At 43.3% G+C, this 24,260-nt stretch overlaps 1 protein-coding gene across 2 annotated transcripts; it reads right to left on the bottom strand.

Moving 5' to 3' along the window:
• Positions 1 to 588: 588 nt before the first annotated feature.
• On the bottom strand, positions 589 to 20,506 carry ep300a (E1A binding protein p300 a). Of its 2 annotated transcripts, none has more exons than XM_035533372.1 (31): positions 20,038 to 20,506; positions 17,132 to 17,757; positions 16,248 to 16,424; positions 15,427 to 15,736; positions 15,103 to 15,222; positions 14,695 to 14,898; positions 14,472 to 14,577; positions 14,184 to 14,318; positions 13,905 to 14,022; positions 13,123 to 13,309; positions 12,830 to 12,907; positions 12,659 to 12,738; positions 11,971 to 12,123; positions 11,100 to 11,528; positions 10,681 to 10,950; positions 10,412 to 10,586; positions 10,171 to 10,289; positions 9,793 to 10,032; positions 9,288 to 9,376; positions 8,172 to 8,252; positions 7,856 to 7,912; positions 7,549 to 7,626; positions 7,354 to 7,421; positions 7,084 to 7,234; positions 6,733 to 6,879; positions 6,449 to 6,562; positions 6,146 to 6,311; positions 5,671 to 5,838; positions 5,382 to 5,543; positions 5,009 to 5,290; positions 589 to 4,854 (listed from the first exon to the last, which is right to left on the bottom strand). In XM_035533372.1, the coding sequence occupies exons 1-31, from the start codon at positions 20,129 to 20,131 to the stop codon at positions 2,056 to 2,058; spliced, it is 7,983 nt and encodes a 2,660-aa protein (XP_035389265.1). In that variant the 5' UTR covers positions 20,132 to 20,506; the 3' UTR covers positions 589 to 2,055. The 2 variants fall into 2 exon arrangements, with proteins under 2 accessions (XP_035389265.1, XP_026861807.2); XM_027006006.2 differs by having other exon boundaries at positions 15,109 to 15,222.
• Positions 20,507 to 24,260: the final 3,754 nt, after the last annotated feature.

The following is a 24,260-nucleotide window of genomic DNA, read 5'->3' as shown; positions in this document are numbered from 1 at the left end:
AATGTACAATTAAATAATTGGCAAAATTCTGACCACCAAAATAACTTAATTTTTTTAACCAAAACATCTTTTTTTTGCTCCTCTCAGCAAGCACCAAGAAGTGTTAGCAAGAGAAAATTAAAGAGAAAAGTGGTCATAATTAATAAATCACATGGTCTTTTTTCCAGTCTGCATCTCTTAAAGAAACAAGAACAAAAAACCTCTGTTCAGTTACCATGGTTTGTACAGTGAATCAGTATGTACTCGTATATGCATGTATAAGACATTTCATCAAAACGGCATGATATTTCTCAGCAGTCCCCAAGTGGGACACGTAGGTTATGACTGCAGTGTCATTTTGCATCACTATTACATCTTTAGAAAAGTGTCATTTATAAGCTCCTGTTGCTTCAAGTTTATTTTTCCAAAAACTTAAATTATATATATATATATATATATATATATATATATATATATATATATATATATATATATATATATATATATATATATATATATATATATATAAAAAGACAAGGGTTTGTTTGTTTTTTTCCTTTTTTTTTTTTTTTTTCTTTTTTAAATAAAAAGAAGTCTCAATCCATATTGCCACTGTGTTATTTCATGTGGTCTTCCCGCACCCCTTTCTGTCAGCACTGAGAGGGAGGGGAATTGGATAGGGTTGCTGTTTCTTTTCCATTGTCAAACTGCCCTCAAATTTCTTATCTGAAATGCACAGCATGCGCCCTCCAAATCATGTTTGTGTGCAACATGGAGACAAAGAGAGCAAGAACTGCCCTGTTTGTATACACCAATCACCTTCACGTGAAGATCTCAAATTTGGTTCACACACAAAAAGTTGCAATAGTACTGGTCTGACCAACACCCAATTTAAAACAACCTCACGGTAAAACTTCTTAGAGTGAGCTTGGTTGCTCTAAGCTGCCCTAAAGGTCTACAACTCCTAAGAGCTTAAATCAACAGGAAACAGCAATAGGAAATTCTGTGTCTGCCTGCCTATATCCATGTACATTGTATTAGCGCAACCCCCCCCCCCCCAAAAAAAGATTCAAGTTATCTTTATACAGTAGGAAAAAATTTTTAGATCCCTACGGTCTGAGCATTGAAAAGCCATAGGAGAATAGTTCCTTCTTGGACAGAGGTGATATTGGAGGGCAGAGTTGGTAAGATAGCAAAAGGGCATTAAAAGTTGTTGTGAGAAATCCACATTCCCTCATCACTTAGTCAGCTACCGCTTCTTGGTAGAAATCACTGCACTCTGTCCTGTGATCATAACACACATGTAGTGTCAGCAGTTCTATTACAGTTCCAATGGAAAAAGACAGGAGAGAATGGGGTACACATTCAGAGTTTACAGGACAACTGAGAAACATAGGACAGTCGTATCCCATGCACCTGCCATCAGAAAACAGTCAAAACCCTTAACACTTAAAGCCCACCTCCCCCCCCCTCACAAAACTATACAAAAAAAATATTTTTTTCTGCCTGGTTAACAAAAATATATTCTTTGTGAACTGTAGCCGTTTCAAATAATATGCTATTAGCTGTCTGAAAGGAACACGTGAACACTCTGGGGACTGAAGCTGACCAAGAGAGTGATGGTAATAAATAAAAAGGTTCACCACCACCAGCAGTTACTAGTCAGAATTTAACACTTCCAAAAGGGTACAATCTTGATGGTATATGAAGGAAAAAGAAGATTTATTGTTTATGGTATTCTTTAATTTTACGCTTTTAAAACCTTAAAAAAATATCTATAAAAAAAAGGCGGACATCCCCAAAAATATTACTCATCATATACCAAGGCGAATTTTCCCATCCTTTTCACCCAAAACCCTTTGAACACAATTGGCTAAAAAATATATATGTATATATTAACAGTAATAACTTACCATTTATTTAATTTATTCATTTGCGCATTTAATGTAGTATCTCCCATAGGAAGGTGTATTCTTTTCATTTACTTCAAAAATATTAAATAATAACACTAATAATGACAGCAATGGTAAATTCTAAAACTGCAACCCATTCCTGGGAAACAGGGCAGTTGAGGACTTAACGCTGTATCAGATCTAATGAGTGATTAATATTTGTCCCCATGTCTTGGTTGTTACCAGCCAGCATCTCAGTAGTCCCTTGCCCATGCAGAGCCACCATTCCACCAAGCTGTGAAAGCATGGTGTTCTGATCTGACCCAAACTGTGCTTGGTCCAAAGAGTTAGACTGCTGCTGAGATGCTTGCTGTGGTGGTTGTGGCGGTGGAGGAGCCACCATACCAGTGTGGTGCTGGGGAAGGTGGCTAGGGAGAGGGGACCCTGTTTGGGTCTGGGGAGAAATGCGGTGGGGTGAAGGTTGGGGCTGCAGGCGAGGAGATGGACTGGAGTTGGGTGGCTGAGATTGTGGCCTGGGCGATGGCTGTGGTGACCGCACCTGGTTGCTCAGGGAAGTGGGCAACTGCTGGCCCTGCAAATGGGGAGACTGGGACATCTGCTGCTGAGGGCTTATTGGATTGTTGTGTTGGGCAGGAGAGCTACTACCCAGGTGCTGCTGCTGCTGCTGGAGGAGCCTTTGGTGTAGTGCTTGCTGGAGCATGGCCTGGGAAGGCTGTGGCTGGGAACCAGCTGGAGGGGGCTGGAGCGAGCCACCACCTCCAGGACTGCCATCAGCCCCTTGGAGTCCACCCATAGCATTTTGCTGCTGCTGCTGCTGCTGCTGCTGCTGCTGCTGCATCTGAAGGTGCTGCTGCAGCCTCTGTTGCAAAGCTGCAGCCACTTGCTGATGAGACATGGTGCTCGAGTAGCTCTGCTGCATCCCAGGCTGGGCTCCCCCCTGCTGGAGTCCACCAGTTTGAGGCTGACCAGGCTGTTGCGGTGGCAGGCCAGGCTGGCCATGATAACCCTGCTGCTGTGTCTGTGGATGCTGAAACTGACTATGGTTTCCCATCTGCTGCTGTTGCTGCTGCTGCTGCTGCTGCTGCTGCAGATGCTTCCTCATCAGTTCTCTGAATTGAGGAGAGATGTTGGCCATGTTGGTGCCCTGACCTGGCATGATACCTTGCTGCTGCTGCTGCATGTTAACACCCATCATGGATCGCTGTTGTTGAAGCTGTTGTTGCTGTTGAAGGGGGTTCATAGGGGCCATGCCTGTCCCTTGACCCAGATGCATACCTGGTTGAGGAGCCCCAGCATTTACATTCACCTGCTGTCCATCCATGACTACGGGGCCCGCACCTCCAGCTCCAGGCCCGCCTCTGCCCATATATCTGGGTGCACGCTGCTTGATGAAGGTTGCCATGAGCTGAGGATTCGAGCGCAGTATGTTCAGGACCTGCTGCTGTTGGAGAGGGGAGCTGGGGGAGCGTAGAGTCCTCAGCAGGTCTTGCAAGGTACTCTGAGGGAGGCCACCAGGGCCCGCCCCTGCAGCCCCGCCTGGGCCACCCATCATGCCCATGACACCAGGATGACCTTGCTGTTGCTGTTGTGGGACTTGCTGCTGCTGTGCTACCTGCTGTGCTTGTTGCGCTGGCACCATTCCTGGATGCCCCATCTGGTTCATCATGCCTGCTCGCTGCTGAGGGGAAATGCCCGGGGCTCCCCACTGTGGGCCATGAAGTGGAGCCCCGCCCTGGGGAGCTTGCTGGGGCAACGGCACCTGAGGAGGCAGCTGGTTAGGTGGCCCTCCTTGCTGCTGCATGCCTGCACCAACCATACCCTGCTGCTGCTGCTCCAGTTGAGCCCTGGCTACAGCCACCGGCGCCTGCGGAGGAATTCCCTGGGCCCCAACCATTCCCGCTCCAGGATGGTTTTGGGTTTGCGGGCCCTGGTGCAAGGCATGTGGAGGCATCATCCCTGGTCCCGGATTCATCTGCAACGTCTTTTGTTTTGCCATCTGCCTCTGAGTCTCAGCCACCCGCTGGATCTTCAAGGCCATTTCCAGGGCTGCAGGGGGAGGGCCAGGCAGCTGCTGTGGCGGGAAGGCATTCTGTCCTGGGTTGGGCTGCTGCTGCTGATTGATTGGGCTCATTCCTGGCTTCCCTATCGACTGGGAGAGTGGAGAGGAGCCTGGAGGCCTCTGCACATAGGGAGGAAGGCTGTTGGGATGCTGAAGTTGCTGCACTGAAGGAGGCTGCACCTGCTGCTGCTGGACCATCTGCTGTTGTGGGGAGTTCATCATACTGCCACCTGCAGGCATCTGCTGGAACTGATGATGCTGGACCATTCCTGCCAGCTGTGGCTGTTGCGGCTGCTGTGGCCCTCCAGCAAGACCAGGCTGGGCTACAGGGGGTGGACACTGCTGAGTAGGTGTCTGGGGGGTGGGAGGCTGAGTGCTTGGTGTGGGCGTGCCCGGCCCCGTGGTACTGTTGTTCCCGGGTGATGGCAGCCCTCCAATGGGCTGCTGGCCCGTTCTCTGCATGCTGGCCACTCTTCTCCGGAGCATCTGGGCCTGTTGAACTCGGTGCTGCAGTTGTTGCTGACGCAGTTTCTGCTTGATGTTGAGGCAGAAAGGCACAGGACACTTGTTCTCTTGGCAGTGTTTAGCATGGTAACAGCACAACGCAATCAGCTGCTTGCAGATGGGGCATCCACCGTTGGTTTTGCGCTTGCAGCCCTTGGTGTGCTGGACCACCCGCTTCATCTTCTGACAGGAAGGAAGCGAGCAGTTGGCGTTTCGACACTGGCAGGCGTGCACCAGAGACTGGATGCAGCGCTGGATGCTGAGGCGGCGCGAGTCTCCTGGACTCTGCATGGAGGCCGCAGCTTGGCTGTTGCTCTCGTCATCCAGGCCCAGACCAAGCTTCTCCATCTTGTGCTCATGACCTTTTGTGTTGTAGCAAGTGATGCAAAGGTCATAGTCCTGTGAGGAGAGAGAAAAGGTATAGTAGGGCACATCAGAATGATGAACAGCAGTTATTAAATACACCACAGGACTACATGTTTCATTTGAAAGCATGAGTTTGGCTTGTTTCCATTCTGAAGAACAAAATTCTGAAGTGGTTCACATTTCTTACCTCGCATACAGTGCAGTGGAACCGTGTCTCAACATGATGTTTACATTCGTTACAGGTGTAGACAAATCGGTCTTGGCTCTGGTTATGCAGCTCTACCAGCATACACATGGAACTCCATTGAGAACGCCTGAGTGAGGAAAACTCCAGGTGCTTGTCCCGTGCCAAAGTAAGGAAAGCATCTCTCCCATCCATCAGGTCACACGCCATTAAAGGATCCGGGTCCATAATGGGCGGAACAGCATTGGAATTGGGCCCGGCAATAAGCCGGATAACAAAGAACACCTAAAAGGAGGTACCAAAGGGTTTAGAAAATACCACACATTTTCCAAGTCACAGCACAGCTGAATGCAAGACCAACTACCCTTCTTCCTACCTCCTTGTGCTTCTCCATAGTGGCATAAAGCTTTTGAGACAAGTCGTTGGACACATTCGGCATCCCTGGTTTCTTTTTGTTGGCTCGGCTCAGGCTGCTCTTGTTCTTGCTCGTTTTCTTATTGTTCTTTTTCTTGGCATTTTTACTGTCCCCCTTTGTGGCCTGGAAGGTGGCATAGAATCAGATTCATTGTGTGTAAAAAGTTATTTAAAAATAAATAAATAAAATGTACCACCCCACACGCATGCGTGTAATTAGGTAGCCTATGATTGCAATGCTTCTAACTTACGTCTACACTTTCACTGGAAGTGCTATTCTCTTCCCGTTTTCTCTCCTCTTCCTCCTGTTCCAGCTCCTTAATGCTCTCCTCAAGCACATTAGGCCAGAAGTCACCTTCAAAGTAGGGCAGTTCTTTCGCACTGGTGAGACGATCCTCTGTCGCTTGCTTAAAGATGTCCTGCAAAAGGTATCAACAGGGAGTTGGTGCACCTTGAATTGCCCTTTGTTTTTGTAAAACCGTATTATGCAAGGAATTTTGTAATTAATGAAAACAAATCAATTTTGAAGAGAGCAGAAAAACAAAAACAACAAGTCAAATTTATATATAGCACTTTTTACAACAGTTGTCACAAAGCAGCTTCACAAATATCTGAGTCCAAGCCCCCAGTGAGCAAGTCAAGGGTGACGGTGGCAAGGAAAATCTCCCTAGAGCATTAGGAAGAAACCTTGAGAGGAACCAATACTCAAAAGGGACCCATCCTTACCTTATAGTCATGTACAATGCGCTCAGCAACAGCCTTGTCCAGCATCTTCTTATACCACTCCTGCAGCCGTTTAGGTTTGGGTATCTTCTGGTCCGCAGGGTGACAGTGGAAGATGTAATCATCTCCCTCACTAGGAGGGCAGGCCCAAATGTGACCTGTGGTAAACCTGAGAAAAACAGCCATGGGCATGTTTACAAGTGGCAAACTATAACAAGGGTGTAAAGCTCACTACATGTACATTTATTAGAACTGTTGCCGTTTATTTACACATTACATTTAGCATCATTAAAATGAGTTTCGTACCCTAGTTTTTTTACATACTCCAGATACCCAATAAGAATCTCATGGTATACTGCTGTCCTCAAACATCGTGGCTGAAAAAAGTGAACGCTGTCCAAGTAGGATATGTATACCCGTCTGGCAGGAGGAGAAAGTAGTTAGAGCATTAATTACAGCAGTATCAAATAGTCCAACAACTTTCATTTAGAAACCTCTGTACAAAATACTCCTGATAGATCAGGGAGAGGGAGAGCAGGATTTATTAATTGAGATACTGAACATGACTGATATGGTTCAATATGGCTGACCTTTGATTAGGTGGTGGGCAGTCTGAGCCATATTCCTGCACGTGCATGCCAAAAAAGCACACATCAATGCCATCAATGTCCTCAAAGGCAAAGAGAGCTTTTGATCTATACGGGAAAGACTCCGCCATCTCACCACTATCCACAAACCTGAGGAAGAGGAACAAAAGCCATCAACATGTCAGATAACATATCCTTCATCAAGATCTGCAGAATATAAACAAAAGGTAACAAAGCTGGACTTTCCCCTCAATTGACATCATTCAATAGCATCAACATTAGTCCAGACCAAACATGACCATCATCAGACCACATCAAACAAAGCAGATAGATGCTGGAGATGGAGATTCTCACCTGGACTTCATTCCTGGTTTGACTTCCACCACCTTATCAGAGACATGGACAACACGGATAGTGATGTCACCAGACTCAGAGTGGTTCTGCCGCTTCAAGAAATCGTTAACCCGACTTTCTAAGAAGATGCCCAGCTTTGTCTGTGGTAGCCCTAATGGGGGAGGGAAATTTGCAGTTATGCTCCAAGATGTTACTGCACAGTTTAACATTACTGGTTAACTGTGAATGCTTCTAATTAGCAGATAATTCTCTGAGTCCAGTTTAACATACTTTTAGCAGCATATTTATTTTCTTTGCGGGTCTTGTTTGACTTCTTCAGACAGCCGTTACATGAAAAGCTGAGAGAGTAATAAAGGATATACAAGTTAGATAAGTAATTATTGAAAGACAGCCAGCGACACTAACTGCAATTTAAAAATGTCTGGAGGCCTTATCTGAATTTTCTCTGAAAAGTTTAAGACTCACCCCACTGGCCAAATAATGTCATTGTGCAGAACACAGATCTGATGCATTTTACGTCCACAGTCCATACATTCAACAAATCTACAAAGGGAACAGCAAACAGTTCAAAGTTTAACATTTCCCCAAGACAGGCAATAATAGTGGCTGCCAGTCACTGATGATGCCTAATAAAGCCAAATGAATGAATACTCATGCACCCACCCACCATCACGCAGTGATACATTTATTCATTGAGATATTAAGTATATTTATGAAGCATACTCCTAAGAGCAAATCATCAGAGATAACAAAAGAAAATCAAATGGCTTACAACTCAGGATCAAGTGTGTCATTCTTCTTCTTTTCAAACTGTTCCTTGTTGATGGATCTGAAACACAGATGTTTTCTGAGTTTTTAAATGGTGACAAATGGCTCAATGAAAACTGCAATTTAATTATATTTACTCTGTACTAGTGCAATGTCCTATTCTGTATTGCAATCCTCTATCAACTGCAAAATTAAGAAAGGTTTAGAAGGACGAGGAATCATTTTGGGAAATGTGGGGGGGGGGGGGGAAGCCACTCCAAAAAAAAAACAACTTAATATGTAGACCATTACTGAAACATAGAGATGGCAGAGATACTCACGCCTGAGGCTGGGATGGATCATCCCCTAAGGACACGCTCTCACCCTGGATCTCGTTGAAACACTTCTCACAGAAGTGGTACCTGTCAGCAAGAAGCCCATATTTTGGTGAACTATACCATTCACCAAACACCACAGCCAGTCACAGAAAGGCCATGAAGAGGTGGACACCAATCAGTGCAGGGCAAGGCAGGGCGGGCCAAAGGGGAAGCAGGCACAGATGAGGAGCGCAGAACAGGGTCGTCGTCAGAAGAGCCAATCAAGATGCGCGTTTTTTTGAGCAGGGAGGGGAGGGTAATGGTGCAGATGATTGGTCAGACGAAAGCAGGCCATGGCAGACATGACAGACGTGGAATTACAGGGAGGGGAAAGGTGTTGGGAAGGGGGATATTGGTAGAAAAGGATGGATGGACAGGGAGACGACAACAGACAAGACAAGCAGAAAGCCAAAGCAAAGCACAGATTAGCGTTTGCATGTGTAATGAGTAAAACATCACAGCTAAACAAGGGCAGAATCAACTGCAGGAGGAGGCAGGGGTGAGGGGAAGCATTTACAGACACATGAGCACATTAAAACGTGTACACACGCAGCAGAAGCAAACTGTCAGATAAAGAATGGCATTTTAAGGAAACTGTTCCTCAAAAGAAGCATGCATATGCATAAGAACTAAGTCTTTAAATGGCAAACCAGCTCTGCTTCTTCTGAACACATGTATATATGCTAATTTGTATATACGACAATAAGAAAAAAAAATATCATGAGATGACATAATACATTTTCTTATGAACAATTCATTTTAACAGGTGGTTTAGCACCCAATACAAATACAGAGTTACACAGTATTTTACCAATATCACTATGGTTACTGAGTGGAGAGCAAACTTAATGTTATGTTTAATTTGTTTACTGAGTGAATATTAGACGTTAGTTATCCTAATTAACCTGCTCATCATTCATCTAAAACAAAAGGCATGAGCCTTGGTCATGGCTGGCAACTGGGGCTTAATCTGTTCTGCCAATGAAGCATATCGTGTGCACACACACACACATGAATGTGGGGTGTGTGTGTGTGTGTGTGTGTGTGTGTGTGTATGCATCACCACCCCATGTCCCTTACCTGTTCTGGTAACTAAAGTAAGCAGCATCTCGTGGTATAGTGCATAGCTGCTTCCCATAGCAGCAGAGAGTTTGAGGGGAGAATTCCAGCTATACAAATACAAAAACAGAAAAAATAGTAAAGAGATGCAGGAAAAAAAAAAAAAAGAAAAAAAAAGAAAGAAAAAGACAGATGGAGACAATCACAGAAGAGAAACATACTACTACCCATTTAATCAGTGGTTACCCAGATCATTCTCTTTAGGTTACAACCATGCATCTGCAGTGAAATTTCTTATAACCCTTCAGAAACAGCCTGGACAAGGCATTATTACAAGAATAGCTGAATGTCTACACTCCAGCTGTGAGCTTAGGCTTCAGGTCGCAAGAACTCTGCCCAGAAATGGTACACTGTATCCTAGCTACACCGACACTTAATAGCTTAACTACTGCTTTTCTTTTGAATGGAAATGTGAGAATACAGCACATGTACTCTGTAGAACGTTCTTTCCCTTTGCCATGCATACCTTTCTCCCACAGCAATAACCAAGACTCTGCATGACGGGGTCAATCTCCTGTTCAAACACTTCTGCCAGCTTTGAGCAGTACTTGTAGACCCGTGACGTCTTGCGGTTGTACAACCAAGCATTATTGAACATGAGCCAGATGTCATCCACATATTGCCAAGGCTCCTGATACTGGCCTGTGTCAAGTTTACGTTTGATAGTAGACAAGTCCATAGGATTCTTCACAATGTCAAAATAATCCTGAGAGACAAGTAATCAAAAGAGGCAGAACATAGCATCACTACTCAGGGTTACATTGGAGTTTACACAAACACACAAACACATTTATGAATTCAACACTTGTTTGGGGTTCGCAAGTGAACTGCAGGGGTCGCATACAGGTATTCCCAGGAGGGATGGATCCACAGGCTGGCGAAAGGGGAGAGACTCCGGATCCTGGCGATAGAGAGACTCCAGCGTGGGCATCAGAGCCTGTCGCAGCTCCTCTGGCTTGAAGACTGGCAAGACAAATACAAACACACAGAGATATTGTATCAAAGTAATCTGTTTATAAAATAATGTGTCAAAGCATGGTGATGCACTGCATCTGAATGTGGCCTTGTGAAAAGAATGTGCTCACTCTTCTTTTTGATGGGCATTCCAGAAGGCAAGTTGTGGGATCCTGTGGACCCTGCCCCCGAATCCTCCTCTTTAGGTTCGATCTTTAGCTGAGACTTTTTGTCCTCTCCTGCAGCTGCAGTGGTCTCCATGGGAATACCTTTGCATCCCTCACTGCACCCCTCTTCCTTCTTTATCTAAAAGGGAGAGACAAGCAACCTCTCACACAAACCGCAATTACTGCCAAGCGACAGTCCCTGTCTGCTCACAGAACTTCTCCCTGATCTTTACCTCAGGCCTTTCCACAGGTTTTATTTCTCCTTTCTTTCCGATTCTTCCTCCCTTCATTGATTCCTCTTCCTCCTCCTCCTCTTCCTCCTCCTCATCTTCTTCCTCCTCCTCATCTTCTTCCTCCTCCTCCTCTGATTGCTTGACCTCCATCTTGGGCTCGAGAGCAGCGGTGGCATCTGAGGGCAGCGGCTGGGAGGCTGCGTCCACGCTGCTCACCGAAGCAGGAGTGGAAGCCTGGCCTTCCACTGGCAGAGATCCCTTCTGAGACAGCTGACATGGAAGGGAAGAAATGAAACCAGACGGCAGCTATTAGAATGTGGGCGGGACCTGACACTGTGGGGGAAACGAGCACCAGTTATTAGCGCCATGATTCTATGGCATCAACTTATTTTACACTGCAGTTGCATGGAAATACTTACTGGAGTGGGTGGATGCTGAGGTGGAAGGGCGGAGTTGGGTGTGGCTGAAGAAGCCGCTCCTAAAAGCTGCTGTTGGAGCTGCAGCGCTTTGTCAGAATTAGTAGGCTGAGGCAATGGCTGCTGACCACTCCCTAGGTGAGGCAGGCTCGGGGTGTGGGGCTGTGGAGTCTGTGAGCCTGAGAGGCTCGGGGGAGGCGTGAGGTGTGGAGTCGGTGTGCGGCTGCGTGCCGGGGAGGGAGAGCTCTGACGCATGGGTGGGCAGTGGGGAAGGTTGAGGGGCTGAGAGGGTGTCGATGATGGGGGCACCCCAACCATGCTGTTGGGCCCTAGAGAACCCACTGAGGCCCCACTGCCAACTGGCCCAGCAGAGCCCGGCTGGCCCAAAGGACTGCTGGCTTGCAGAGACGGTGGGGTCGGCATCGGTCCCTGCTGAAATACCAAAACACAGACGCAGTAAGAGCACATTAGTAAATCAGCTCCACATAAAACATGCATGACAATATGAACACTATAAAATACCCGAGGACACAGGGCAGGACTGTGCAGACAAGTGAGCGAGAGCAGGAAAGACAGGGAATATAGATGCATGTTACTCCTAAAATATTCATGAAAGGAAGCACAGACACCTCAACAATAAGATATCAATGTAGGTTATAAGAGGCTCTTCAATGCAGTATTAGCTCAATCCCTTTCTGGAGGACCACAGTACTTTAATCTTGTGCTCTCCCTGTTCAACACTTGATAATTACCAAATTAGCTGAACAAGATGCATTATAGCAGTGACATCAGAACTGCCGTAACATGGTTTGAGAAAGTGTTAGAGGCTCCAATTTCCTGTTATAATAAGTACTGTTAGAACGTCCTCCCTTACCTGAGTTATGCCACCCTGAGTGCCAGGCTGTGCCATACCAACAGGACCAGTGCCAAGCATTGGGCCTGAACCAGAACATTGGCCAGGGGGTAGGTACTGATTCTGCATTTGTGCAGCATTTGGTTGAGTCATGCGTGCAAGCCCCATACCCATCTGGAACAGTGAAACAATGAACATTAATATTAAGCATTGGTGCGTTAGTTACAGATACATTCAACCATGGTGAACAGAATGTCAGGGCAGCTTCCATGAGCTCTGGCGCATCAGGTACTCATAGTACACAACTGCTCCTCTGGCATTCAAGAGGCTCCCAAAGGGCTTCATGTGTTGCTTCAGTCAGGAGATGAATATAGCTCAGAATATAGCTAATGTTTATACATTTTACTATGTTTATGACTATACATTTTACCGGTGTTTTAATTATTTTACATTACTTTTTTTTGGAAAAGGCTTTAAATGTTAGAACTTGTTTTTGCATTCAAGTTAGCGCTCCAATTCCAACAAAAATGTTTACAATATTTTCAAGCACTGCAGGTCTTTTATAAGCCCCGCATAGTGACCTGCTCATTTACCCAGCCCTCTGCTTTCAACCTTCACATAAAGCATTTAACATGCTTCAAAAGTTCTTGCATAAAATTATAGATAGTTTCTGGACACAAAAGACAGCAGAGCAAGTCTCCTTACTGACCTGGTTAAGGGGTGCACCAAGTGGAAGAGGAGGAGTGGACCTCTGGCCAATGGGCTGCATCTGATTAAACGAGTTCATTCCTAGCCCAAAGACAAGCATTTTCAGTTAGTAAAGAAGCATTTTTTGTTGTATAAAACAAAAATATTGGCTTTCAGCATCTTAAGCACAGACCAGTGGGATTCTGCATCCTGTTGACCATCTGGTTTGGTCCAGTAGGCCGCACGATTGATGGATCTGAGAGAGGGCCATCTGCAATGAGGGGGAAGTATTCATTAAGCCCTATCTTGAAAATGCAATACAATTACTGAAATATCACCAAAGGATTCTCATTGCCAATTACAATATTTGCATAGTATATACTATACTTTAAAAATAAATAAATATGATGACGTGTTCCCATCTGTTCAAGTTGCTAACTAGCCTACTAATTTGGGGGGGTGGGCAGTCCTAACTAGCCTACTCACTGGGGGGCAGTCCTGTGGGTGGCCCTTGATGTCCCATATTGGGTGGTCCCTGCTGCATGCCAGCGGGAGCCATGCCAGGTTGAGCTCCCATCATGCCCTGCTGTTTCTGCAGCCGTGTCCGTCGCTTCTCCTCTAGTTCTTTCTGGATCTTATAGATCTTCTCAGCCAGAAAGTGGTAGTACTCTGCCTACAAGGAGAATTAAAAAAAAATTAAAAATCTAGCAGCAAGTATGCTGCATTCATTACCATTTTACAGGGAAGTGGCCATTTGAATGGCCACCCATCTCAATTTCCACTTGGAAAGTAGTGTTTCATAATCCCTACTTGGAAAGTCGAGTTTTTCCCGAGAGGTCCTATTTCTCAGAACTGAGATTCTGACACCTCTTCAGCATCTCAGTGCTCATTGTGAAAAGTGAGCAACAAATGAGGGTTTTTTTTAAAAACCTTTTAACCACTTGAGTTTAGAAATTAAATTGCTAAATGCTGGTTGATGCTTTGATAACTGAAAAATGCATTTAATTTCTGCAAAAAAAAAAAAAAAAAAAAAAAAAGGATCAATTTTGGCACTGTTAACAGCGCATCACGTCCACTTAAAAAATTTTTTTTAAAAAACACGAACTTACTGGTTTCAGACAGCTGAACTCGACGTGAATGATTTAATCTAAGATCTAGTAGGCTCCAAATTGGGGGGGAAAAAAATCTAATTTCCCAGTTCGCAGCAAAAGACAAGAAAGTTTACATGCACACGCACACGCACACAGTACTCAGGAAGGGCTCTTTACCCTGCTGTTTGCAGATTCGTACATGTCCCCCTCTACTTTACGAGCATAGGCTACTAGATTCTCCATCCGCCGGTCTTTCAGTGCAGCTGGGTCTGGGGTAGGGAAGATGGCCTGGACACTGTTGCAAGAGAAAGAGCAGACAGACACTTCAGAACAGAAGTAGATACACATACAATAAAAGTACTCAGATATAAATTGTTGTTTCTACTCTTAACTGCAGCAATAATCAACTAAAGTCAATTGAATCTTTCGAGTGATGTAGTATGAAGAAGTGCGTACAGTTTGTGTACAAGGTGGTTGCGTAGGTCCTGGGTGATGTCCTCATGCCAGCTTTTCCTCATTCCAGCACCAGCAGCTGGAGTAGCTACAGTCACGGAACCCACACTGCCCACTCCACTACTGTCGTTCATCAGACTAGAAGTAGTAGAACAGGTAAAATAAGACCTTCATAGCTGTGTGGCACAATATTTAGCAAACTGCACTATATAACGAACTGAAAACCGCATTCTAGGACAATCACGGGTTTCCATAACTGTGACATGCTGAATGGATGATCAAATTGCTTACTTCTGAGAGTTCATGTTGAGATTCAGAATAGCATCCTGAAGAAGGTTAGATGGCTGGTTCTGAGGCTGCACTCCCACAGCCCCATTAACACCAATTGGGTTGCCAGCTGGAAAATTAAGACCAGTATATGAAGATTTTTTACATTTGTTCACACAGCTTTGGCTTATTAATAATAAACACCACCACCAATAGATCTACACAACAATGGTTAGCACCCCCTTACCCATGGTGTTAAGGGGCCGAGGTGTTTGTTGTGTAGGCTGAGTGGGTGCCTGGTTACCCTGGTAGGTGAGGCCAAGAGCTGCATATGCTCTCTCAATTGAGCTGGGGTCTATCTGACCTGGGGTGTTGAGATTGGGAGCGCTGTGTGAGCCTGGTGTGGAACCCAGAGAAGTACCTAAACCCACACTAGAGGTGCCAAGCAGAGCTGTGGGTGAGGAAGATGCAAGAGTTAAACCGCAAGAGTCAGGAGGACGATGCTTTTTGTAATCAGTATGACACACACAACCATCACGCATAAAAATGTAAGTGGTGTGGGATACAACGTTACAAAGTGTATACAAGGTGTACAAAGTGCAAGCGCTTTTAAACATAAATGAAGAGAAGGAGCATCTCCTAGACTGATACACACACTCACTCTGCTGATTCCTCTTGTCTCCTGCATTCTTCAGTGGCAGGCAGACGGGGCAGTCATGCCTTGTGCAGTTCTTCCAGTGCGAGATGATCTGCCTGGACGAGGCACAGTGTGCCACTGTAGATTGAAGTGAGGGAAATGAATGTCAGCATTTAGACATTTAGTGCACCAATAGTAAAAAATATATAAATAAATAAATAAATAAATAAAAAATAATAATAATAATAATAATAATTAAATAAATAGGGGGGGGGGGGGCTACCCAGGAAGGATTAGACATGAATTACTGAAAAACTGTTTTGCCACGCCCCCCAAACTTACCCTGGCAGGACTTGCCAGCCTGGCAGTGCGTCATGTGGTTGAGGACGTTCTTCATGGTGCGGCAGTGAGGCAGGTTGCACTGCCGCACCTCCCCATTCGCTTGCTCACGTCGCTGGCACTTGTGGGCGTGGAGCAAGAGCACCAGCTGCTGCTGAATGAGTTTGCGCTTCTCCGGGTCGGCTGTTGGAGGAACACCTGCCCCGGTTACTACTGAAGTTGCAGCTCCTGGGCCAATTCCTCCTTGGGAATTGGGTACCATAGCAGCTGCCCCTCCGGCTCCAGCACCCCCTGCTGGTGACTGCTGGGAGGCCTGAGATGGGGGGGGGGGGAGAAGCATGAGTGTTTTGATTATGGGGAGGATATGCAGCATTTTGCAGGAAGAGTTTAAACATGTTTGGGAATCAAAACGACACCAGTGACAGGAATTTTCATTTGGCTTGAATTTCACCTGGAGCTAACCACAAAGTATGAAAATGAAACTATAAGAAACAATGAAGATGGCTCCAATTTTTTTCCTCCCTGACTGGACAGATGAAAGTAAAAGATTTCTTAGCATTTTTTCCAGTTATCCTAAAAACAATATAAAGATTTCTTGAGAAGTGATGCAAAAATTCCATCAAATTCTATAAATGATCCCAGTCATCAAATGTCCCAACTGGCTCAAAACTCTTTCAACAGATGTTAATGAGAGGCTGTGAAATACAAGTGTTTTCAATTAATCACTGCCATTTGTCTAAGGCATCACTGCTGGCCAACTGGACTGCTTGATGTCAAGTTTCTTGGGCTCATGCAGGATTTCTGTACTCGATGTGGCTACTCACCATGGCCGACATGCCTGGCATGGGTTGGGGTTTTTTGTCCATGTTGAATTGTGCCAGGCTGTTGGGCAACCCAGGCTTGTTAAGGAGCTGCGGGGCCAGGCCTGTACCACCCAGGCCCTGACCTGCATTTTGACTGTAGGGGCTTCCATAGGGGCCTGCACTTCCCACCATACCCATCTGGGATCACACATAAGAGGAAGGAAACAGAAAAATGAAGTGTGTTGAACCATTGTAGGCAGATTAAAAGGTGTTTAGGAAAACAGAAACTGTATCAGAAAGACTTAAGACAGTCATATCTGTGTATTTTTCCACTCCACAGCCAATGACCCTGTTTACTTGATTATTTTTTAGCTGCAGTTTAAGCTCATGCATTTAAACAGTTTTTAAAAGGGCAGGTGAGCAAATGACTTCAATCTTATATAATTTAGTCAACAAGTTCCCATAACTTGTTTTATCCTGAACAAGAACCCCAAGCTAAATTGTAAAATCTTAATAAGCATTCTACTTTAGCACATGTTTAACATCTCTCTCTTTTAAAATGGACTACTGAACTGTATAAGGGATTTAATGGCAACCTGCCTTTGTGAGTAAATACATGCTACTTAGTAGGAAAGTACAGATTGTCGGCTTTTGATGAGCTGCTTTGTGCAGACAAGCACCGAAGAGATCTGCAGGTTGCCATTAAAATAACCCACTTTTTAAAAAATGCTTTTTTGCCATCCCAAACCCCCCCATTTATGGCAAATGAAACGTGGGTTGACTAGAAACTTCAATATGTAATTTGTTTTATTGCTTGTGTAAAAACATATAAAGAAAATTAATGAGGCATGGTGACCACTTTTGTTGCCCCAGACACACAATTAAATAAATCAAACTTAACTCACCTTGTTCAGTGCAGCAGGCTGTTGTACTCCAAGTCCACCCTGGCTACCAGCTGCTTGCTGCTGTAGAGTCTCAGCCAGCAGATTACTATTACTGCCCATGCCTGGATTGGGATACCCCATTCTGGGTGTGCCATTCATTATCTGTCCTCCCATCATGCCTTGCTGCTGAGGTGCAGGCACACCTGCCTGCTGCTGACCATTGCCTTTCTGAGGGCCAAGCATAGCTCTGTTCATGCCACCCACCATGCTTGCCATCTGTTGCTGCTGCATCAGGTTGGCCTGCTGAGGGGAGAGGTGTTGTTGCCCTTGTGGGACCATGCTCTGGGGCCCCTGAGATGCCTTCATACTCCCCAAATGCCCTACGGAGGCCCCCGCTGAGCTGCCTCCCTGCTGCTGTGTAGGTACAGGCGGTGCTCCAGACCGGAGGAGCTCAGAGAGCTGCTTGTGCTTGGCTGCTGCATCTTGGCCAGCAGTTACAGGCCCTGCAAGCCCTCCACCCACTGCCCCAGCACCACCCAAGCTGGTGTGAAGTTGGCCGAGGTCCCCTCCATTCGCCAGGTCCAGCTCAGAGGAGCTGATGAGCTCATCAGGGAGGTCATGCTCAAGGTCAAAGAGCGAGCCAAAATCTACAGGGGAGTAAGGAAAGAGATCAACAAATGTCTGGCTCCCAAAAAAGACAAATGCAAGTACATCAGTGGAAGTTATAGTTATAAGGTCAAAGTATAAAGCCTCAAGAAGTAAACACAGCCGCACTGCTTAGGAGACATCTACAGTCAACTCACCATCCCACTTTGAAACTAATGTGCGCTTAACACCACTTCACTAAAATCACACTTGACTAGGAAAGCATGCAGTATTTTTGAACCCCTAATGAAATTCAAAATATGATATTGTAACCATTTCATTTTATCCCATAACGATGCTCAAACCTCTTCCATCATTACTAGTTTTATAAGGAATCTAAATGAATATTAAAATTGTCTTTATTGCAAAGAATGCAGCACATTCACTATATTACACCCAAGATTGGGAGTACATAGTACATATTCAAAGTGCAAATTCTCTTTTATATACCTTATAAAATTTCTACTGATTTTGTAAGCTGAGTCTGTGGCCCATTGCATGAACGCTATTTAACAAAAAAAATTAAAAAATGGTAAAGTCTGAGCGTTTGAGACACACAAATCATAAAGAAAAGATACCGTCCTGCTTATTTAACTACATGCTGCCTCTTTTACAAATAAGCAGATATATTGTGTTGTTTCCCGCAAAGAATATCACAAAGAGTGAGAAATACGACACAATGTTACAAAAAACCCACTATTACGTGAATGAGACTCAGAAACTGATATCGTTCTATACACACTCAAGCTCTAACGGAACTTTAAAAATACTAAACAAAATGATGCCTACAAGTTTAACATATCGGTTAAATTTGCAGGAACGACTAATACTAAATGTGTTCATTATTTTTAGCATGCAAGTTCATTTGTAGTGTTACTGCTGAACAATGGAAGAGAGACAGCTAACTAGCGAGTTGAGAAGAAGAAAAATGACCTAAGACAATCGGGTGTTAGAAACAACTAGCTAGCTAACCTAGCGTTAGCTATTTTAGCTAACTTGGTAAGCTCGTTCCAGTAGTCAGTCCAATCGGCGAAATATAATCAACCTGCTAGCAGTTATCCAACGTCTGTTAAATTTACACGTTATAAATGATGGTTAATTTTGTGATTTTCAATTTAACATACTGAAGTCCGTGGTGCCTCAAAGGACGAAGCCATACAGTTACTTAGCGAAATAGCTAAGATAGCTAACAATGCCAGAAGCAGCAGCAGAGTCGGAGTTGTAACGAGTGGGCCTGAGGCTGCGGCATTTAACCTATAAACAGCTAGCTACGCTGTTAATACCATTTAACCTATAGCTACAGTGTCAATAACAGCTATCTGACCTGCTATCAACATTTGCTGGCTATACGTTGAGTTAAGCACAACTCCATTGCTGAACGACGTTCAAAATTACAAATACAATTCCAGATGAGATCTATTAAAGTAGAGTGATACGATCATAAAACTGGATGCGCGTTTGAAAACTAAGGTCATATAGCTAACCTAACTAGACAGCGAATTGCCTGAACTGCAAGTATTTAAGTTGTTAAAGTAAACTAGCAAAAAGCTAATGACCAATCATCTTTGTCGATTGTTAGCTAGCTAGCTAAGAAGAAACAAGCCTTGAGGTAGTTGCGTCTCTTTGAAGCATTCAAATGTGAAACTTTACAGCAAAAAAATATTCCGCAAATTACGTTCATACTTACGACGAGAAACTAGAATAATAAGACATTAAGGCTCTTGGCCATGAATGTGATGTGCAACTGGAGATTTACGCAAGATACAAGTTATTAAGGTGACCAAGCATTCTCAGTCAAACTCAGTCAAAACTGAATTTTGATTATAACCTAGCGAAGTTAACACTGCTGTTTACTCGTAGCTACAACGTTAGCCATCATTACTAAATTAACGTTACACAACACCCGTTTTATTCTGTTGGGTTTTCACCAAACACACATGGATTGCATCCTTTACATGCACCATGTTGTGATCCATTTTGTGCAATCCGAAAAACAGCACTTCACAACTTAACCTAGCTAGATGGGTAACGACCAGCTAGTTGATCTTCCCAGTCATCCTGCAGGCTAACGCTGGTGCTAACTGGCTAGCAGCCGCGATGCTAACTGGCGTAGCTGGTGTAAGCTGGAATGACAAGCTAAGCTCGGTTTGCTAGCTACGGCAAAATAGAAAAATCGTTCTACGTTTTGCCAAACACGACCATAAAGTATATAAATAAATATCTAAATAAAACACCAAAATATTTTTGTCCTGGGTTATATGGGATTTGATAACGATATTTACCGTTTCCATCGCTGGCTGAGGCAGAAAGTGCCGGAGAGGAGAGTTTAGGCCTCTTGGCTGAAGGCGGGCCAGAGTCCAGAACGTTCTCGGCCATATTTTTACGAATTAAAAATATATATATCCACAAAGATAGGCGTCGTCGCCTATTACCGATCCTTCTTTTCTCGTCTCCTTAAAAAGTCGACTTTTCCCCCTCCTTTTAGGGACGAAGGAGGGGAAAGTCCCGTATACAAAATACTCCTCTTTCCTGGGTTCGCCTCTCGATTTCGGCTTCGGCGTATCAACCCCCTCCCCAGTCAGATTTTCGTTCTTTATAAATTTCTGCAAGCGGAGGAGGAGGGAGGGGGAGTCAGTGACACAGGATAAAAAGATACACGTAGCGATTCCTGCCAACTCCTAAAAATCCTGTATGAAGTGGGAGAATTAAGCAAATGAATACGGGTTATAATTTTGCACGTACTCCCCATCCTCGTTCAGAAGAGGTTTATTTTGAGTAATAAAACTGGTCACAAGGGTGCAGTGCAAAGCTAATATCAACTTCTCATTACTTAATGGTAAAGCGCATACAAGAACATTCAGACTAGATATTCTTTTTCAAACTGGTTTATTAACTATTTTACATTTCATGTGTCACAAATATTTTTTACTGCATACCGGTGTTGTCAAGATTTTGCTCGTGGTCTTAAATGTAATAAAATGCCCTGAAATCGAAAACTAACGGTTATTTAAGGAAGCGAGATATCTGTTAAACGTAGGCTTAGGAAAATGTGTTTTTAAAACAAATGTTCCATACACACGGTCATTTCCTACTATTTTGGAACCCTGGGCCACAAAACCTAAAATGAAAATAAATAATAAAAACAATAAATTCACTTTTTGGTCGTATAAAAATTTTTCAGAAGTTTTTGGAGGAATAAACAAGGGTAAAGGTTTAATGGACTTACCTGATCATAAGAATAGTTTAGCAATCCTAAGGTATATCCTAAAGCTGAGATTCTGGCTTGAATGTTCTGGCAATTCAAACACTTTGTTTTGCATCCGCCCAATGCCGTAAATGTAATGTCCAAGTGTGTATTGTTAAAAGACACAAAATAAACACTTCTATTACAATAGTCACTTTTACCACCACATATCTCTTGTGCTGCAGCTACAGGTTTGTCAAGGGCCAGAGAAGATGCTTTGATCAATGAAAAAATTGTGCTATGTAAGGTAATAGTGCTAATATCCACTTATAGAAATGGGGTCCCTAAAGTGTCATTTTCCCATTATTTGAAACTGCTTATAGCACAGTCTCACTCAGAAACTTACCACTTATCCCTTTGCAGCGTTTTGCTGGGCTTAATAAAAGGCCAACTGGACAATCATCCATACCATACAATGTCCTTTTTATATAGATGTTCCTTTTTCTAACACATTTTTTGTCTTTTTATTTATTTGTTTGTTTGTTTGTTTGTTTATTATTGTCTTTTGTTGCAGACGTTGACAAATTATTGGAATTTGGTGCAGTAGTGAATATAAGGCCTTTCTGAATAAATATAAGATCTGCATACTTCTTTGTTTGTATACTACATGTATAATTTTTCTCCTCTTTTTAGGTTATTGGCAAGGTTTGACTATGTGTGGTTGTACACTGGTTGCCAGTTCACTAGATGGCCCTATCTAGTAACATGTTGTCTTACTATATACAGCCCTTTCCACCTCATCTGAAGATGCTCAACAGGGTTGAGATCCAAGGACTGTGCAGGCCAATGAAATGATGAAAACTTGCTGTGATTTTTCATGGAACCATTCAGTGACGATACATGCTTTGTGATATGGTGCATCATCACACTGGCAGTGTGCATAAACTGGAACCACTAGAGTGGTCAACAAAGGTCAGCAATAATGTCTGGATATGCCATACTGTTCAAATCTTCTTCAATACATAATGAGTAAGACCATCGCACTGACAGCAATGATGTACTATTGACAAGTTGCTTGTGCAAAATTCTGAGCTTTCCATCAGCCTGATGCAAAAGGAAGTGCTTCCTTGCTCGTCAATTACAACATCAGAACACAAAATTCAGCTATTGTAGCCCATTTGAGACAAAGTCCAAAAAGTGATTTATTCTGATGAATTTTCATGTCATTTACCTACTTGTGAGCTTCCTTTTTTGCACAATACTAACCATTCTTCTTTGATCACTCTGATCAAAAAGGTGCTTGTGTCAACAGGGTTGCTGATAAAGGGGTGTTTATCTTTTCACATCATTCTCAGTGAACCATTGAAAAGGTTGTGTGTGGAAAAACTCTGAATGACAGCTGTTTGTGAGAAACTAGAATTGACATGCCTAGTTGAACCAACTATCATGCCACACTGAAAGTCATCAAGGTCACTCTTTTTACTCTTTCAGGTGGACTTTAACATTACCTGAGACAGGAAAGACTAATCTGCATGATTCATACCATGGACCATAATTTCCAATTTCTTGGAATGTGCAGTTTGCTTGAACATTACACATTTAGACTCTGAAAAACACTGTAATTACTTCAGCAATATGAGATCCTTTGTCCTGCTGGAATGTGAAGTGCTATTCATTGTCTTTTTAGGTATTTGGTTGTATATTAGCAGATATGATGCTTCTCTGGACTTCAGAATGCATACTGTAGATGTTGTTAACTATCACATGGTCAGTAAAACCTGTCCAATTTACAGCCATTTTGTTTCAGAGATAAAGTGGTATTCTGAATTTTCTTTGAATTTGGAGTGATTTCTGTGATTATTTGCTTTTAATTTAGAGTATTCTTTCCCTTCAGATTGATTACTTAGATTCATCTTTAGCTCATCTATTTATATGATTTGGTACAAGCACTCAACAAGGTCTTGGTTTTATGTAAATGTTTAGCAAACTGTATCCTATTTTCGATGCTGGATTTTCAGTTAACCTTTGGGGCTAATACTGCTGTACTCCTTTTTGCCAATTTATTGAATTCATTCTCTGTTTTCTACCAAGTCCACCATGTTATCTGTTGTCTACCATTTGTAATAGCTGGTGTCATTAGTGAATTCTTACTTCTTAACAGTGTACTAAAAAGTGATTCTGATATACCTAATATTTTAGTTATCTCTCTGATAGGTTAAATCTATTTTTTCAGCCTTATGAAGGCTTCCTTTACTAGCATTAATGCTTATTTTCATTCTTAATCTTGGTTGATGACTGCAGTCAACAGGTAAGACATGATATTTCTGATGTTATATGCATCAAATCTCCTTTACTTTGTATAGCTTCAGGCTTTCCTTGTCACATAATGTTTCTCCGTTCCTTGTCCAGACCCTCATCATCTCACGTCTGGACTACTTCAAGTCTCTACTAGCTGACATATCAGCATGCATCACTAAGCCATTATAGACAAACCAGAATATAGGAGTCTGGCTTGTCTTCAATCTCCTGAATGTGCACACTGTTCTCATATCTCTCTCTCTCTCTCTCTCTCTCTCTCTCTCTCTCTCTCTCTCTCTCTCTCTCTCTCTCTCTCTCTCTCTCTCTCTCTCTCTCTTTCTTTCTCTCGGCTCCCCATAGCCACTCCATCAGGTCCTTGAAGTTGATTTCAGATTATCCAATTTAGGGACCCTTGTCTGCATGAAGTTGCTTGTTCAACTCTACAGTCTATACTGAAAACTACAAGTCACTGGCATCAAGAGATACTTTTATTCGTAAAGTTACTTGTGAGCACCTCATTGTCTGTTTACAAGACTTCCTCAACCACTTTCCCCTTTATGTGCAAGCCCCACTTTACCTGGAGTTGTGTATATTACCTGGCACTACTTAGATAGTTGTGCACATATTACAACTTTATTGCTATGTAATGATACTTAGTGCCTTTTGATTAGCGCTTGTAGTGAAATCTGGTCCTGTACCAGTCTGATTTAAGTTTCAAGACACCGAGGATTGCTGTACAAAACATTAAATCTAAAAATAGAAAAATGTTCAAATTATACTTAAAAAAAACATTAAAACAACATGGAATGCTAAAAGAATTTGAAGAATGCAGTCACTAAATGTAGTCACTAAATTGCAACATTCATTGAATCATTAAGACGATAGCATGAAAGGGATGGGTTTTCAGCTGTGTTTTTCATATAAGGGAGAGAATGTTTCATGTTTACAATAAAATTTAGTGTGCTGAAGCCAAGACACATAAGTTGTTCTTTTAATTTTTTCCATTTAAAATTGTCCGGCAAT

Source organism: Electrophorus electricus, chromosome 14, assembly GCF_013358815.1.
Source record: "Electrophorus electricus isolate fEleEle1 chromosome 14, fEleEle1.pri, whole genome shotgun sequence".
Lineage (NCBI taxonomy): Eukaryota > Metazoa > Chordata > Actinopteri > Gymnotiformes > Gymnotidae > Electrophorus > Electrophorus electricus.
The sequence above is the reverse complement of the archived record's forward strand: the minus strand, read 5'-3'. Positions and strand labels throughout refer to the sequence as shown.